Source organism: Ranitomeya imitator, chromosome 7, assembly GCF_032444005.1.
Source record: "Ranitomeya imitator isolate aRanImi1 chromosome 7, aRanImi1.pri, whole genome shotgun sequence".
Taxonomy (NCBI): domain Eukaryota; kingdom Metazoa; phylum Chordata; class Amphibia; order Anura; family Dendrobatidae; genus Ranitomeya; species Ranitomeya imitator.
In genome coordinates, this window is record NC_091288.1 from 122,942,494 (window position 1) to 122,955,266 (window position 12,773).

At 43.3% G+C, this 12,773-nt stretch overlaps 1 protein-coding gene across 1 annotated transcript in view; it reads right to left on the reverse strand.

The window, feature by feature from the left end:
* COL5A2 (collagen type V alpha 2 chain) overlaps positions 1–12,440 on the reverse strand; it is a 525,281-nt gene extending 512,841 nt beyond the window's left edge. Inside the window, exon 1 of the mRNA XM_069733787.1 lies at positions 12,226–12,440. Coding sequence (XP_069589888.1) covers positions 12,226–12,313 — 88 coding nt within the window. The 5' untranslated portion in view covers positions 12,314–12,440. The remainder of the gene's footprint in view (positions 1–12,225) is intronic.
* Between the last annotated feature and the right edge of the window lie 333 nt (positions 12,441–12,773).

A 12,773-nucleotide genomic window follows, 5' to 3' on the forward strand; every position in this document is an offset into this window, starting at 1 on the left:
GCGGAACGTACCAAGTATAGATAGGTAGCTACAAGGTGCGTTTGCAGCCCGGGGTCCACCGTGCAGAGAAATCTGCTGCAAAGTAACGGCGGATAAACTCTGAGCTCACACGTGGGTTAAGCTTCACCCCGTGTGAACTGGAAGCGATCTCTCTTGCCTCACAGAGTCATGCTGTACACAAAACTATTACCCTAACTAGGGTTGTGCTTGCTCTGAAACCAGATGCAAAGCCAATGGCCCCCACTGACACTAGCTGCCTGCCTGAGTGTACAGTCCCAAAGCTACAGCCTCACACCACATATGTATAGAATGGTATAGCATCCACTGGCATAAGGCAAACACATTTTATACTAGCGCATGGCCGTTCGGCCATGCAAACCTTTTATAGTTGCAGCTCTTCAGGACCTTCCTGGTGGACCAGTAGGAGCTGCTACAGGGCCTGAGGGTGTGACCCCCGACCTCCAATGAGAGGACCTCCCGTGGGCATGCTTAGTGTGTGAAAAGCAGGACTTAGTCCCAGAAAAGCCTGCTCTCCACTGACCAGTGCTGGCTACAAAGGCAGAGCCTGGAAAGGCAGCAGTAACCATCCGCACAGTATCAGGCTGAGCGAGACGCTGGGACCGACGTCTCCGCTGAGCAGGTTCCACTGCGGCTGGAGGAGAATGGGAAACCGCAGCAGACATGGTTTGAGATTCCCCCTGTGCAGCAGTGGGAACTCGACACCTAACACATGGATATGTTTGGAGAAAGCCAAGATTTGGACCCATTAGTCGCCTGGCTCAATTGTGATGTTCAGAGAAGCGAAGTTGTGATCCTCGGATCAACTGGCCTTGTATCTCAATGGACTGTCATCTTCCTAAGCTTGTTGTTACCTCCTCTCTCTGTGTGTGCCACAGGGGGATAGCCAACCCTGGGAGCTCTGATGTAACAGCTGCCATTATCCCAGCGAGTCAGCAGAAGGGTGAGACTCTGTAATGGGCACTTCTTTCTTTGGGTATTTTGCTGGGACTGTTGTACATGTTATCTGCCTGTTTTGTGGTTCAATAAAGCATTGCCACACTGTTTTATCCTCACCCAGTGTTGTTTGAGTAGCGTTATGCCCATATTAAAAGGAGAGCGGGTGTTCGGTGTGATGATCCCTGGTTTCAGCTAGTGGACCGAGGCACCCGCCAACCCCCGTGGCTCAAATTGAATATAGCAAAAAGATAAAACTTGAGGAGAGAGGTGAGAATTGACATCAATGTTTGAATGATAGTAAAGTAAGTAGTTTAAGGATCAAATAAGTTGAGAATGAAACAGTGTTTTAGTTGAAGATACCAGAAAATATTGGATTGGGGAAGGCCATAATGTTACATCTATGAGAACTATGCTTGAAATATTGAAACAATCATCATATCACAGGGGAAAGCAGACTATCAATAAAGGAGATATTTCCTGACCAATACTTCACTATGTCCCACAATCTAAGTGAATGGATCATAATGGGGATAGTAATGTGTCTTCTTTGAGTTTGGGGGATCTAAAGGAAGTTGTCCAAAGTCAAGGGATTGCATTCTAGGAAGAACCAAAGAAGGGGGTTTGAGGTGGCATGATACAAGGCAAGTTGAGAAGTCAGAGCTAAAGGATGCCTAGGCCTAATATATGATATTTCCTCTATGGCTGAAACTTGCCAAATAGACTCTGGTTTACATTTTTTTTTTTAAACGAAACAGTAGCTTATGGATGATGTACAGTACAGACCAAAAGTTTGGACACACCTTCTCATTTAAAGATTTTTCTGTATTTAAATGACTATGAAAATTGTACATTCACACTGAAGGTATCAAAATTATGAATTGACACATGTGGAATTATATACTTAACAAAAAAGTGTGAAACAACTGAAAATGCCGGATTACTCACCGGTAATGCTCTTTTAGTAAGTCCACGACAGCACCCCACTGGAGAGAGGGATCCGTCCCGCAGGAACAGGAAACCTACAGAGAAATAAAAGGGGACGGTCCGCCTCTCCTCCTCAGTTTTGATTTCAGAGTACCCGGAGGACCGCCAGTATTAGGCAAATATCATTTATTTCGTTTTCAAACTTATTTGCTTATGTATGATTAAAAGAATTTTACTCAGTAGTATACACTATATTAATCTAGGGAGGGATGTAAGAGGGTGCTGTCGTGCACTCACTAAAAGAGTATTACCGGTGAGTAATCCGTTTTTTTACTCTTCGCCACGACAGCACCCCACTGGAGATCTTACAGAGACCATCACCTAGGGGGGGGACCACCGTGCTGAGGACAGTCCTGCCAAAGTCTAGGTCAGAAGTTGACGATAGGTCAAGCCTATAGTGATTATAGAAGGTAGAAGGATTTGACCCTGTTGCCGCCTTATATATAGTTTCAATTGGGACCTCTCCCCTTTCAGCCCAGGAGGATGCCATAGCTCTGGTAGAATGCGCTGTTATGCCTTCCGGAGGGTTTTTTTTCCTCGCGGAATAAGCCAGTCTAGTAGACTCTCTGATCCACCGGGATAAGGTGTTTTTTGTTACTCCATGACCCTTCTTGTGACCCTGGAAGGATATAAACAGAGCCCTACACTGTCGCCAGCTACTGGTCCTTTCAATGTACTTTAACACTACTCTTAACATCTAGAGTGTGGTACTTCTGTTCCTCAGGAGTGGAGGGATTACTGAAGAAAGTGGGCAAGATTATTTCTTGTGACCTATGGAATTTCTTTGCTACTTTGGGAAGGTAGGAAGGGTCTGGTTTAAGAATCAACTTATCCTGAAAGGTTAACAGGAAAGGTGGATCTATAGAAAGAGCTTGGATGTCACTGATTCTCCTAGCCGAAGTCAGTGCTACCAAGAGGGTCGTTTATAGTGATAGGCTTTTGATGGGTATTGAGTCTATTGGTTCAAATGGAGAGTCTGTTAGGGCTTGTAAAACTAAATTTAGATCCCAGGGTGGAATTCTGGGTATGTTAACTGGATTTATTCGTTCGCAGGCTGTGATAAATCGGGATACCCATCTATTTCCCGCAATGTTATGGCCATAGAGGGCTCCTAGTGCTGAAACATCAACCTTTAAAAAGTGTTTACAGTTAAACCTAGTTCTCTCCCTTTTTGAAGAAATTCTAGGATAGATTGTATTGGAATTTCTGATGTGTTGGGAGATGTATGGAATTGTAGGAATTTCTTCCTGATTCTCGTATAAATTTTTGTTTTGGAATGTTTTCTACTCTGGAGGAGTGTGTCAATCAATCCCTCTGAGTACTCCCTTAATTTTAGCATCTGCCTCTCAAATTCCAGGCCGTCAGATGGAGATTGTCCACCTGAGGGTGGAAAAATGGTCCCTGGAAGATAAAGTTGGGTGTCGAGGGGAGGACTCAAGGGTCTGAGATCGACATGGTCTCTTGGGCCAGAATGGAGCTATCAGTATAATTCTTGCTCCTTCTTCCCTGATTTTGCGTATGACTTGTGGTAGTAATATCATCGGAGGAAAGGCGTATGCCAGACCGAACTGCCAAGGGGCTTGGAGAGCATCCAGAATGTCCGGATGATCCGCTGGAGATAAGGAGACAAATCTCCGGACTTTCTTGTTTTTCCTTGTGGCAAAGAGATCTATTTGAGGCAGACCCCATAGGGATACTATGTCTTGAAAGATATGATTGTTTAGACACCACTCCCCCTGTTTTAAGGTGTGTCGACTTAAGAAGTCTGCCTGCTGGTTGCTTTCCCCTCTTATGTGAAGCGCAGTAAGGGATGTCAGATGACTTTCTGCTAGATTCAAGATTTCTCCAGCAGAAGACAGAGTATCTGATCGAGTGCTTCCTTGCCTGTTTAGATACGCCACTGTGGTGGTGTTGTCGGAAAGGATTCTGACGTCTTTTCCCCTAAGCTATGGGAGAAAATGGTATAAGGCGTATTTTACTGCATTTAGTTCTTTAAGGTTAGATGAGTCGCAGCATTCTTCCATGTCCCACAACCCTTGGCAAAAATCATTCCCCATATGAGTGCCCCATCCGTGAGGACTGGCGTCAGTGGTTATAGTATGAGATGGCGTTATTACCCATGGAACACCACTCATCAAATGGTCTGAATCCAGCCACCACATTAGGGAAGTTAAAACCTCCTGTGACAAGGTTATTTTTGCATTTAGGCGACCAAGTAACCGTCTTTCTTCTTGTAAAATCTGGTGTTGCAGTGTTCGGGTATGATATTGGGCCCATTTCACTGCAGGTATACAAGAAATAAGGGATCCCAGCAATGACATAGCTTGTCTTAGGGATATACGTGGACTATTTATTGCAGCTATGACTTTGTGTCTGATGAGTAGTATCTTTACCTGAGGGAGAAGACACTTTGGCGTTATGGAGTCTAGATGGAACCCCAAGAACGCTTGACGGGAAAGTGGAGTAAGTCTGGATTTGTTGGTATTGATGACCCAGCCTAGATCCTGTAGAGAGGAAATTGCGTGAGCCAAGCGGTCAGCACATTGAGTAACTGAATTTCCTATGACCAAAAAGTCATCCAGGTAGGGCACAATTAAGGTTTCTTTTTGGCGAAGATCGGCCATCACCTCTAGCATTATCTTGGTGAAGATCCTTGGCGCTGTAGAAAGGCCGAAGGGCATGGCTGCGTACTGGAAATGATGAATCTTGCCGTTGATTGTCACTGCTACCCTGAAGAATTTCTGGTATCTGTCATGGATGGGAAGATGGTAATAAGCATCTTTTAGATCAATGCCCCCCATCATACAGTTTGGAAAAAAGAGCTTTATAGCGGATCTAATGGATTCCATTTTAAATGTATGGTTTTCAATAAATGAATTGAGTTTTTTAAGGTTTATGATTGTCCTGAATGAACCGTCGGGTTTGGAAATTAGGAATAAGGGCGAGTAGAATCCCCTACTTTCCTGTCCTTCAGGAACTTGGACTAAAACCCGTTTTAATAACAAGGTTTGAATTTCAAGCTCCAGCGCCTGTTGTTGTGCAGGCGAGCTGATGGATGTTAAAATATATGATTCGTGGGGAATGCGAGAGAATTGTAATTTAATTCCATCTCGGACAATATTTAAAATCCACGAACTAGATGTTATTTTCTTCCACTGGGTGGAGAAAAATTTCAATCTGCCCCCTACTGGTATATCATCAGTATTTGTTCTCTTTTGGGGGGGGTTGGGTCTTCTGAACATGGTACTTCTTTGTTTGTCCTCTTTAGCGGTCCATGTTGATGACATATCCGTTTGACTTCTTTTGCCAAACGGTCTCCTCTTAAAGGCTCTCCTGTAAAAGGGAATAGAGGAGTCAGAAAAAGCTTTTTTCATGTCCTTTGCCTTCTTGAGTATTTCATCTAAGGTCTTACCAAAGAGGTACTCCCCCTCACATGGGATTGCACATATTTTCGATTTTGACTGCACGTCCCCTTTCCAGCTTTTCATCCAAAGCTCGTCTTGCATTATTCACGAGGCCAGCAGATCTTGCTGCCAAACGGAGAGAGTCGGCGGATGCGTCCGCCATAAAGGCTGCCACCCCTCGTATTAAGGGGATGGCCGCCCGCAATTTTTCTCTCAAAACTTTATTCTCAATCTGCTGGCCTAACTGGTCAATCCAAATGAGCATTGACCGGGCAGCGCAAGTGCTGGCTACTGCAGGTTTGAATATTCCTGTAGTCGCTTCCCAAGATCGCTTAAAGGATGACTCGGCTTTACGATCCAAAGGATCGATAAGTAGTCCCGCATCCTCCACAGGTAGAGTGTACTGCTTAGAGGTAGAAGCTACGGCTGCATCGACCTTGGGGATTTTGGTCCATGTAAGAAGTTCCCCGTCACTAAACGGATATTTTCGTTTTGACGCAGATGGTAGAAAACTTCTTTGATCCTGTTTCTCCCACTCTCTTTTAATTAATGCTTTCACTGCTGATATAACTGGAAAACATCTCCTCTTTCTCTCTGCTAAACCCGCAAACATTATGTCCTGCGTGGTTTGCGCACCCTTTGTCTCCTCACACCCCATGTATTCCGGATTGATTTTACCAAATTGTCCACACTGTCTAAGGGAAAACATGAGCGTCCCTCGATCTCTGATGAAGATGGTGATGGTGATGATGATATGGAGGCTTCCGAAAATACAGCTTGGTCACTTTCGGAATCTGACACATGTGTTGGTACTCTAGATTTACTTTTATGTGGTTTTTCCTGGGCCATAGATTTTAGTTCCTCCCTAATAATGGCACGTAAGTCCGTAATGGACACTGCTGCTCCCTATGTCGTTTCCTTGAAACAGTCTTTACAAAGCTTTTTGGGGTATGAGTCTGGAAGGGGCTGGCTACACAAGGCACATTCCTTATGTTTCGTTTTGTCATTTTTTAGTCTGGTCGTCATAAAACGTAGCGAGAGAAGGAGAAAAGAGAGAGAGGATGGAGACCACGTCAGCTTAATAGGCAGAGTTAAAAACTCACCCAGTGAAGCAATTAGTACAGGATCAGAAGGCCGAGATCCTGTCCTGTATCCGTCGCTTTTACGAGCGGTCTCAGAGGATCCTCTGGCGTGATCTTTGGTGGGGGGTACTGGATCTACTGCTATGGGGTCCATGGCACCTGGGGATGACATCTTGCATCGCCGAATTACCCTCACTTAGTGGTTTAAATAGTGCGCCCTTTCTGTGCGCAGTGCGCATGCGCAAGCGGCGCTTCCTCCCCCACCGCAGATCCGGCCTGGACGCCCCGGAAGTTTACCTTCTATTTCCGTTGTAGTCTGTAATACAGTGGTCAGCGCATGCGCGGTCCAGGATTTTAACACCGGACCGCAATGGGGATGCTGCTTTCACCTTACCCGACTCCAGCCGGCCAAGGCTTCATCCCACACTGCCACCCGCATGATGCAGATGATGCCGGGCGGCCCACCCCAGACCCGGCCGTCTGCATGATTCTCAGATGAGGAGGGAGCCGTCTAGCGGAACTCCCCCAACGCTGCTTCCAGGCTGCAGCCCCTGCCATTCTCGCAGATACTGCACAGGCAGCATGCAAAGCCCAGGTATGTCTTGTCGTTCCCGCAGGAACAGGAAACCTAAACTGAGGAGGAGAGGCGGACTTCCCCCTTCTATTTCTCTGTAGGTTTCCTGTTCCTGCGGGGCTGATCCCTCTCTCCAGTGGGGTGCTGTCGTGGCGAAGAATAAAATATGTCTTATATTCTAGGTTCTTCAAAGTAGCCACCTTTTGCTTTGATGACTGCTTTGCACACTCTTGGCGAGCTTCAAGAGGTTACTGGGAATGGTCTTCCAACAGTCTTGAAGGAGTTCCCAGAGATGCTTGGCACTTGTTGGCCCTTTTGCCTTCACTCTGCGGTCCAGCTCACGCCAAACCATCTCGATTGGGTTCAGGTCTGGTGACTGGAGGCCAGGTCATTTGGTGTAGCACCCAATCACTCTTCTTCTTGGTCAAATAGCCCTTACACAGCCTGAAGGTGTGTTTGGGGTCATTGTCCTGTTGAAAAATAAATGATGGTCCAACTAAATGCAAACCGGATGGATTAACATGCCGCTGCAAGATGCTGTGGTAGCCATGCTGGTTCAGTATGCCTTCAATTTTGAATAAATCCCCAACAGTGTCACCAGCACTGGTCCAAATTTGGACTCATCATTCCAAAGCACAGATTTCCACTGGTCTAATGTCCATTCCTTGTGTTCTTTAGCCCAAACAATTCTCTTCTGCTTGTTGCCTGTCCTTAGCAGTGGTTTCTTAGCAGCTATTTTTACCATGAAGGCCTGCTGCACAAAGTCTCCTCTTAACAGTTGTTGTAGAGATGTGTCTGCTGCTAGAACTGTGTGGCATTGACCTGGTCTCTAATCTGAGCTGCTGTTAACCTGTGATTTCTGAGGCTGGTGACTCGGATAAACTTATCCTCAGAAGCAGAGATGACTCTTGGTCTTCCTTTCCTGGTACGGTCCTCATGTGAGCCAGTTTCTTTGTAGCGCTTGATGGTTTTTGCCACTGCACTTGTGGACACTTTCAAAGTTTTCCCAATTTTTCTGACTGACTGACCTTAATTTCTTAAAGTAATGATGGCCACTCATTTTTCTTTACTTAGCTGCTTTTTTCTTGCCATAATACAAATTCTAACAGTCTATTCAGTAGGACTATCAGCTGTGTATCCACCAGACATCTGCACAACACAACTGATGGTTCCAACCCCATTTATAAGGCAAGAAATCCCACTTACTAAACCTGACAGGGCAAACCGGTGAAGTGAAAACCATTCCCGGTGACTACCTCTTGAAGGTCATCAAGAGAATGCCAAGAGTGTGCAAAGCAGTCATCAAAGCAAAAGGTGGCTACTTTGAAGAACCTAGAATATAAGACATAATTTCAGCTGTTTCACACTTTTTTGTTAAGTATATATTTCCACATGTGTTAATTCATAGTTTTGATGCCTTCAGTGTCAATGTACAATTTTCATAGTCATGAAAATACATAAAAATCTTTAAATAAGAAGGTGTGTCCAAACTTTTGGTCTGTACTGGATGTGACTGAATAATTTATAGTTCCAAATGTAATATCTTTGTATTTGATGTATACATTGGGAGATTTTACCATTTAAAACATATAATCTAAAAACAATGTAAAAAGCCTTAAAGCAAGAGGACAAGGCCTGATAAAAGCAGAAAGATACATGTACATTTCGAAAGTTGAGATCCGTGGGGTCTAGGTTTAAAGTCCTTAAACAAAGGAGTTGCAGCTGCTCAGCAAAGTAATTCACTCCTTTGCATTCTTTCACCTTGCCATGACTCTTAAGATCACTTATGTCACGCTATAAATAGATTGCTGGATGTACTCATGGACCAAGGTAGTCCATTCAGGTTACCAATCAGTGGCATCTGAGCAAAATTTTCAGCTAAATGTAGACTACTTTTTTGTTTGTTGCAAAAAAACAAGGCCCCCTACTGTCATTGTTTCATAACAAGACAATTTTGTCCTTCCATTTTGGGGATTATATGCGCTATTATCTGTTTAACAACCATTCCTTCTGGAATTTGTGATTCCCAGACTGGATGCCCCTCCTGTATGTAAGGCCGGTTTCACACGTCGGTGTCTCCAGTACGTGAGGTGACAGTTTCCTCACGTACCGGAGACAATGACTCACGTAGACACATTAAAATCAATGTGTCTCTGCACATGTCAGCGTGTTTTCACGGACCGTGTGTCCGTTTGGAAAACATGAAGACATGTCAGTGTTCGTGGGAGCGCACGGATCACACGGACCCATTAAAGTCAATGGGTCCATGTGAAACACGTACCGCACATGGATGCTGTCCGTGTGCAGTCCGTGTGCCGTGCAGGAGACAGCGCTACTGTAAGCGCTGTCCCCCCCGCGTGTGGTGCTGAAGCCGGTATTCATCCCTTCTTCCTAGCAGCGTTCGCTGGAAAGAAGGAATGAATAATCTTTTTTTTTCCTTTCCCCTTAAAAATAAAGTTTGTGCGTCCCCTCCCGCCTCCCATCCCCTGTGGGCCCTCCTCTCCCCCCTGCTTGCCAGGAAATACTCACCAACACCCAGCTCCAGCGATGTCTCCTCTCAGCGGCTGCAGCCTGTGCTGTGTGAGCGGTCACGTGGTCCCGCTCATTACAGCGATGAATATGCGTATATTCCTCACTGTAATGAGCAGGACCATGTGACCGCTCACACAGGGCCTGCTGCAGCCGCTGAGAGGAGACATCGCTGGAGCTGGGTGTCCCACGTGTGCCACACTGATGTGCTCCATAAGCACACGGACACGGATAATTCCGGTACCGATTTTTCCGGTAGCAGAATTAACTGGACGTGTGGGACAGGCCTAAATGGTATTGTCTGTTCATAGATTGATCTCTGCATAGACTCGATGTGTCCATACAGGACTAGTTTAAGAGTTTGTCCTTGCACATTACGTGCCTTCATATTGAAAACTGCAAACTGAGTACTTTAGAAATCCTAACCAACAAGACATATGTTAAATTATATTTTATCCCCACCAGATGTCTAACCTTATATGCACAATAGATACTTTTATATATTAAAATAATGTAAGGGTATGTGCACACGTCAGCAATTTCTTGCAGGAATTTCCTGACAAAAACCGGACAATTCTGCCAGAAATCCGCATGTGTTTTTTTTCGAGTTTTTTATACGTTTTTTCAAGTTTTTTTTTTTGCGTTTTTTCCCAATGCATAGAATAGCGGGAAAAATGCGAAAAATCCACAAAATTTTCCGAAATTTCGTGAAAAAAAAAACGCATCATGTGCAAAAAAAAATGCAGAATGCATTCTAAATGATGGGATGCATAATGTATGCAGTCTTTATGCGTTTTTATCACAAAAAAAACACGAAAAAACCTGAACGTGTGCACATACCCTAAAGGAAAATTATTGTATATATAATGGGTGACAGTAACAAACAGCTACAATATGTTTATCAGCTAAACTGCAAAACTAATATTGGTAACCTTTAAATCCTTTGTTGCAATGGATCAGCTTAACAGTGTAAGTCGTTCATTCAGGTATGTGCTTAACATTTATAAGCTATTTTCTCCAACTCTACACGTCTGTGTCTTTATTGTAGGTCTTACCAAGAGTTAAGTAGTATAAGCAATTAATGACACAGTCCAATTTAAGATTAATGACCCATGATGTAACAGCCCAACCAACTGTTCTAACCATTACAGTGCTAGGCTGCCTCCCTAGGTGTAACACTACGCACCACATCCCCCATATGGTATTTTTGTTGTAGGCATGAATGTACAGGAAAGCTGCTCAAGAGATTTTTCATTCTCGCTCCTGATGGATCATCTAATTAAATGAAAACTGAAATAATGTTGGGAAAAAACATTTCATGCACTCATTTTTACACAGGAAATTTTTAAAGCTCACGTCACTTCGCTATACTCCAAATCTACCATTTGAATTTAGCAATTTCCCTAAATTTAATTCCAACTGAACTTGGTTATTTTCGGTTATGTTACAACTATTATTAACTAATGCCACACAAAAGTGTGTGCGAGAGTGTCTGTAGGTATGTTGTGTGTGCAGTGAGTGTGTGTCTATATTTGCAAGTCTTCTGGACACTTTCTTACTTCCAGCCCAACTGAAAATCATACAAGTTTGGTACTGCACATCTGGAAACATAATGTAATAAAGACATTGCCTAAACATGGCTATGTGTGGACTGAGGTGAAATGTCTTTGTTATGTTAAGCAAGTCCCAAAGGAAAGCAATCTAAGGAATAGCCTTAAGGGAGAACTAGACCTCTGGGAACACTCAAACTTCTGTGTCACTTTGCCTTAAAAGTCGAGCAAAGGAACATAACCAAACACAACAAAAAAACAGCAGACGACAAGTGAAAGGTAAATAATAATGAAGTGAAGGAAAAAAGCAGAACAGAAGATTCACATTGCAAAATAATTGGACAAATAATACAATTTTCTTGATATGAGACAAAAGATCAAAATCTGTATATGAAAAGGGAGCAAAAGATAGACAAGGGAATTATTTCTCAACAAAGAAAAAGCCTCAAAGACATGGCAAGGACCACACCCTAGCTAGATGGAAGACTAGAGCGAAAATTCAGCAAGTAACTTTCCCTTGAACATCCTTAGCCATCAGTTTCATCAGCCCTCTGCCAGGTAACAGTGAAAAACACTTGCAGGGTATGTGAACACGTCAGGATTTCTTGCAGAAATTTTCCTGACAAAAAACAGACATTTCTGCCAGAAATCCGCATGCGTTTTTTTCCGCGTTTTTTCATACGTTTTTGATGCGTTTTTTTCCAAAAATGCATAGAATAACGGGAAAAACGCAGAAAATCCACAAAATTAATGAACATGCTGCTTTTTTTTTTATTGCGATGCTTTTTTTCGCTGAAAAAAATGCATCATATGCACAAAACATGCAGAATACATTCTAAATGATAGGATGCATAATGTATGCGTTTTTAATGAGTTTTTATAGAGAAAAACCTGAACATGTGCACATAGCCTCAGTAACAGTTCTGTGCCAATGATATCTGATCAGTGATGAAAGCTTATCTACATGATAAGGGCAATACAAAAGCTTCAAAGAAGTGTGAAACTAACAAAAGCATGGACAGTATACACCAATACTATAGCTATTGTTAAAGAAAGCTCCAAAACACAGGCTTCAGAAAGTCTTCTCATTGCTCTGAAAATCAAACATCACAGAAAGCCTTAACAGCCTGAGCAGTTTCACTTACCACTCTCTTCATCTTGAGCTTGAATAGCTAGAAAGTGCCCTATTACAAGTATAAAAGTTCTCAAATTCCTTTTCTGTAATAAATTCATAATGTCTGCTTGATAGACATGTAGCTCTGCTTTTTGTTAGGATCGTCTTAGTACCATTAAGCTACCAGGATATGTTTCTTCCCTGTGAGCTTCAAGACAAAAGTCTGCAAACAAGACCTTTTTTGAAGAGTTGCAGCTTTAAATAGGAAGAATGCAGCCTTCCCTAGTTTTCCTGCCCCTTTTAGCTTGAGCAGGCTTATAGTCATCCAGTCCCTGCCAAGCAGAGTATGATTGATGGTCAACAACTCAAATCAAAATGTCGCTCTTACTCCAGCCTTTCTTTGTTGCTGTTTTAATACTACACATAAGAAAGTGATCATAGAGACTATTAATTAAATGTGTTCTATAGATTAACATTTCCTATTGCCGAACTCTACAAATGTCTTTATAGTTTGTTTGTCTTTACTGGAGACGTTCAACAGTGTGGCTCTTAATAGTGCTTTATCACTGTAAATTAATT